Here is a 5,724-nt window from a genome sequence, read left to right as displayed (position 1 = left end):
GTCCGGTGGCTCCGACCGCCTCCGCCCTCTCCTCTCCGCCGGTGAGCTCACGCATTGCGGCCTCGACAGCACCCACCGTCGCCGCACGAAGAGCCCCGCTCAAGGGCAGGAGGTGGACGGTGCGAAGAAGAGGAGGGACGACAAGACGAGGTACCCAGGGGTGCCGGTGCTCGTCTACGAGCGCGCCGCGGAGCGGGCGCCTGCGGCGCTGAGGCTGAACTCGTTCCTCAGCACCAAGGCCATGGTGATCAACGGCCACGGGTACGGGAGCTTCGTCGCGGGCAGCGGCTTCAAGAAGGGCGACCGCGTCGAGGTTTGGGCGTTCCGGCGGCCGAACGACCAGCACCTGTGCTTCGTCGTCGCCAAGCGGGACGACGACCGCCTGGCGGCGATCAACCCGCAAGAATGAATCAGCTACGCCACCCCTTTGCTGTCTGCTCGCATTGCATCCAGCAAGGGTTCTTGTTGGAATTCTGGGTGCCATTTTTGCTTTTTCTATAGAATTGGGGCATCGCTAGGCGACCCAGATCATCAATCAAAACTCCAGACGTGCTCGGAATCCTTCTGCGCCGCCGGTGTGTGCAGAGCTCTCGATGAGCTCACCGGAGGATGAGAGATCGAGCCCGTCACGACCTGCGCCGTTACACCGATGCGGTTTCGAGGGGACAAATCAGGAAACCGCCGCGGCCATACGAGAGGTTATGTTTGTTAAGGTCGGCGAGGCGGAAGCAGAGATTTTTTTTTCGGTACGGAATCGCGAATGCATCTGATCCGAACAGGAGAAAGGTCGCGTACGGCGTGCACTCCGAACCAGCACCGCCTCCGTCGTGTCGCCATGCGTGTCTATATAAGACCACCCCCGACGCCCGGAGCCAAACACAAGACTTTGCTTGCGCTCGATCGACGCGTACAAGCTCGTCTCGCTCCGCAACGAACGGCGTGTTCGGCGGCCACAGCACGCACTCGACGACGCCCCACACGGTAGCGACCATGGCGGAGAAGCGGAAGAGCGTCGACGTCGACGAGATCGGCGCCGCCGCCGCGGCCCCGTGCGCGACCGGGTGCGGCTTCTTCGGCAACCCGGCCACCGGCGGCATGTGCTCCAAGTGCTACCGCGAGCACGCCGCCGCCACCGCCACCGCCACCGCGGCGCCCACCGACGAGAGGAAGAAGATGCAGGACGTCTTCAAGACGAGCGCCATCGCGCCCGCAGCACCTCGCGGCGAGCCGCCGGAGAAGAAGGCCAGGATCATCACGTCTGCCACCGCCGTCGCGCCGTCCCCTGATGTTATTGGTGCCGATGGCGCGGTCGCGGGGGCCCCCGCGAAGCCCGCGGCGAGCCGGTGCGCGGCGTGCCGCAAGAAGGTTGGCCTGCTGGGGTTCCCGTGCTGCTGCGGCGAGACCTTCTGCGGCGCACACCGCTACGCGGAGAAGCACGCCTGCGGCTTCGACTACAAGGGCGCCGGCCGCGAGCGGATCGCCAGGAACAACCCGGTCGTGGTCGCCGACAAGGTCGCCAAGATCTGAGGCAAGCAACCAGCCAGCGGATGTTGTGCTGTGCTAGTTTGGTGCTGTGCAGGCAGCACCTACTAGACTCTGGTGTTTAGTTTCGTGGATGATGACGACGACAAGGAGAAGACGCTGGCAAGGTTGGTGAACGAGATCAAGGAGTCACCAAATCTCCGATGTTTTGCGGGGGCAAAGCATATAGCTTTATTGGTTGGGGGTATATTAGCAAGTAATTCCTTTATTTTTCACGTTTCTGTTGGGAGCTTTTCTAATGCTCCGACCTCGGCAGGTTTTTCGAACCTCCATGGTTGTAAACTCAAGCATCTCTGGCGCTTGAACTGCTTCTCTTCTTATTAATTAACGCCGGCAAGATTCCGGATCTTTCAAAAAAAAGATGATGACTTGTAAATTAATCGGGAAAGGGCGCTACCCACTGAAATACTGGACTACTATTTTCACATTCATAAACATTCTACCATTGATTATTGATAATCACAAGGATATGTTTTAATCAATATGAGCAAAATAGAACTAACCTAGGGATAACAGGGAAACAAAATATGCATCAAACTTTAAGTGGATACCGGAGGACGAATGAGCAGCTAGTAATGAAAATCATCAAAACAGCATAGCAAGGATAAAAGGGCCACCAGTGTTGGTACATGGTTCATAGATAATCCCCACAAGCACAAGAATCCAAAGTGGGTGCCACACAGCAACCGGGTGAATATTACATGCTACTAGCCATTCAACACAGCTACTAATATCGGATCATAAGTTAGCAATAATACTGACCAGGTCGGTCCTAGTAAAATCAGAACAGATTCAACCGTGCTCTCCCCACCAGCAGCTAAGAATGAAAGACCATGTAGTGATGCTAATTGCGCATGATACAACGAAGAGATGGATCATCCAATGCTTCAACTTCACATGATCGATTCGGTTGCGGCGGTCATTCAAACTTCATCTTTTTTTTCACCTATCCCATCTGCTTCCACCGCTCACTAGCAGAAACAGGCATACTTGTCGAAATATAAACAGCTCTTTATTACCAACTTCAAGATGTTCTCACAAATGTGGGTTGCAGCACAAAATAACATATATAGGTTGCAGCACAAGTATAGATATAAATATAAACAGCGCTTTCATTCAAGAATAAAAGTTGGAACGACTCTGGAAGAAATAACAGCCACGACAATTATGGATATCGAAGTTTATCACTAACATTTCAACAGTGTAGTATTTTCTAAGATTAATTAGGAATGCCGACATCATGCTATGGACATCTCCAAGGCATTTCATGAAGATAACCTACTGAAACAGGAGCGTATGCTAACACTTGCACTTCTCACAGCTTCGAATTCAGTGTTAAATTTTACTTAGCTTGGGACAATCAGAATTCAGATCTACATATTTACTGGAGACACTTGTTTGTATTCATGTAAGGAACAGTCGCCTAATCTTAATGAGAAGTGAAGAGTAACTGACACCAAATTCTCCACCAAAGAAAAGACACGCAAGCAGAAATCTTTTTCCTCATGTGATGCGATTAGTATTAGGTTGAACACTAAAACCTGTACGGGAGCAGGCTGCTCGAGAGATGACATTTGTTAAGACAAAAGATATATAATTGCTAATAAACACACATATGTCTGTCATGCCATCATGTAATACGGAGCATTGTGGGCCTAATAAGTCAGTAATTTTTTACTCTAACTGGATGTAAACAAACAGGAATTCATATTTAATCATCGTGAGCAGCCACGCAAAAGCGTAATAAAAACAATGCAATTGGAATTGATAAAACTGAGTATGTGCTCTACGCAGTGGTGTAAGTATGTACCTGTTGAGATCTTGATCACCAACTGGGAGGCATTGATGACAAGGATGTAACGCGAACTCTGCAATGTTTTTGGGCAATTTTCCTGGGTGGCGAAGATGACCCTGGCTTTGTGCGTGTCAACAGAAAGCAGGAGCTGCACTCTTTGAATCTGGTAGCCTTCCACGTCATCCACACGACCCCCAATGACAAGGTAGAAGACGTCATGTTCCTGCGTGCTCAGCATCGGGAACAATGGCGTAATCCGCGGAACACCCTTGGAGATAAGTGTCTTATCTGCCCAGAGATCGTCCAGACGCAGCACCGTGTCTTTCGTCCAGGTAGGGATGGCCCATCCAGGTCCAGGGCAAAGGTAACGAGCGCAATTGGGTTGCCTTCCATGAAGCCCTCCATCGTGAGAAGCTTGATGGTGCCGTCAACGCAGGCCATGGTGCGGAAGTCTTGCGGGTTCAGCCGCCGGTGGTGGTGTTCGCCGATGGAGCAGCTATGGGGCAGCGGAACAGAAGACATGCCCAAGTCCGGCGAGTCGACGACCTCGCCATAGCGTCCCAGATCGCAGAGCAGCAATCCGTGCCCAACAGAAGAGGTTCCTGCTAGTTTGGACAGAGAAGGACGTGTGAAGCCTCCACGTGTAGCACAGCTCGGCGGGGAGGTGGCCAACCTTGCAGACCCACTCGCTGCTCTGCCAAGAGCCAGAGCTTGCCGGACGCAGGCGCCCCGGGCGGGGTGAGTCTGAAGAGCAGCTCGGCGAGGACGAAGGCGCCACCTTCGCGTGCCATGATGACGGCCCCGGCGCCGGCGCACATGTAAGGAGCGGACTTGTGGTGGACACCGGGGATCCTGGAGAGTGAGGAAGATGCGGTGTCCAAGAGCAAGTAGCATCCCCCGCACGAAGAGATTGGGCGGTAGGAGCCGACGTAGATGAGGACCAAGTTCTTGTCGGCGGCGACGGCCAAGCCGGACTCCAGGTTCCGTCCGTATCCGTATTTTGGGATCGGATGGGACGGGTGAGACCGCACGATGGTGAGGCAGCTTACCCCCGGGGGGTCGACGACCTGCAGATCTGGCGTCGTGGCCCGCATGTACCTGGCAATTTCTGCTTCGATGGCTTCAACGCTTAGAAGCGGCTCTGAATCCTCTGATGATGATTGCCGCCGGGTGGTGCCGCCGACCACGCCCGCTGCTCCTTCTCCTGCGAGCGGTGGGTCTGGCTCTAGGGGATGGTCGCGGAAGGTAACAGTGCGGTCGAGCAGGACGCAAGTAGGGGCCATGCCGCAAAGAATTGTACGGTATCGCAACAAATGGCTGCCTGGAATGAAATCATTGACATTAACAAGGAGAAGCGCACGAAGAATGCTCGGTAAACAGAGGTAGTGGAGAAGCACTGATCACTTGTCCATTTCCATAAGAACTTGTCATGTGTGCCCTGCCTTAGTTGCACCGCTCTGGTTGCATCCTAAACAAGGAGAAAATCCAGAATAACTTGCACGGTAAGAGCCCCAGATATATCGCGCACCCACCTGTCATTTACAAGCCCTTGTGCGACCGTTCTGCATCTTGCAATTCTAGACCTAACTGCATTGAACAAACAGGGAGCAATGTCCTGGATGCATTTACCTTATAAACATGTTAAGTAAATTATGGAGCATAAAGGGTTTGCCCCAAATGGTTACAGTGGATGCAACTCATTTTCTCTCCTCTGGCACCTCTTCAGTTCTCTTGAATGGTGTTCCGGGTAAAACGTTTCGTTGCAAGAAGAGGAGTCAGGCGGGGTGATCCACTCTCCCCACTTCTTTTTATTTTGGCAGTTGATCTTCTGCAGAGTATTCTGAATCAAGCAAGGTCTTTTGGACAGTTACATATGCCAATCCCACTGCAACACTCACAAGACTTCTCAATTCTTCAGCATGCTGATGATACCTTGATCATCATGGAAGGATGCAGCACTCAGCTGGCCATCTGAAAACCGCTTCAGTGTTTCTCTGATTCCACTGGTTTTAAAGTCAATTATGCTAAATCTTTGCTTGTGCCAATTAATATGAAAGATCAGACCTCAGCTTCCCTCACTCACTCTTTTGGCCGTGAAGTTGGCACCCTGCCCTTCACATACCTAGGTTTACCTTTTGGTTCGACAAAACCCAAGATTATCGATTTTCTTCCACTAGGTAAGAAATGTGAAAGAAGATTTGTCTGTACTTCTACCTTTTTTTCCCAAGCTGGACGATTGGAGGTTACAAATGCTATTTTTTCAGCCCTTCCAATGTACTTATGAGTACTTTTCAGTTGCACAAAACAGTTATCAAGCAGTGGACAAATATAAACAATATTATCTTAGGAGAGTGCCAAAATAATACCAAAAGCAGCTTGGGAAATGG

General features: G+C 51.7%; 1 protein-coding gene across 1 annotated transcript; it reads left to right on the top strand.

The window, feature by feature from the left end:
• Nucleotides 1-990: 990 nt before the first annotated feature.
• Nucleotides 991-1,527, top strand: LOC112876489 (zinc finger A20 and AN1 domain-containing stress-associated protein 7-like). The gene is made up of 2 exons (XM_025940613.1): nucleotides 991-1,146; nucleotides 1,228-1,527. The coding sequence occupies exons 1-2, from the start codon at nucleotides 991-993 to the stop codon at nucleotides 1,525-1,527; spliced, it is 456 nt and encodes a 151-aa protein (XP_025796398.1).
• Nucleotides 1,528-5,724: the final 4,197 nt, after the last annotated feature.

The sequence above is a fragment of the Panicum hallii genome, chromosome 9, assembly GCF_002211085.1.
Source record: "Panicum hallii strain FIL2 chromosome 9, PHallii_v3.1, whole genome shotgun sequence".
NCBI lineage: Eukaryota > Viridiplantae > Streptophyta > Magnoliopsida > Poales > Poaceae > Panicum > Panicum hallii.
The sequence above is the reverse complement of the archived record's forward strand: the minus strand, read 5'-3'. Positions and strand labels throughout refer to the sequence as shown.

Bases quoted from the DNA above. Each gene is read 5' to 3' on its own strand.
- LOC112876489 (XM_025940613.1), top strand. From the start codon at position 991: ATGGCGGAGAAGCGGAAGAGCGTCGACGTCGACGAGATCGGCGCCGCC. The intron at 1,147-1,227 runs GCGGCGCCCACC...CCTCGCGGCGAG, and splicing joins CCGCCACCGCCACCGCCACC to CCGCCGGAGAAGAAGGCCAG.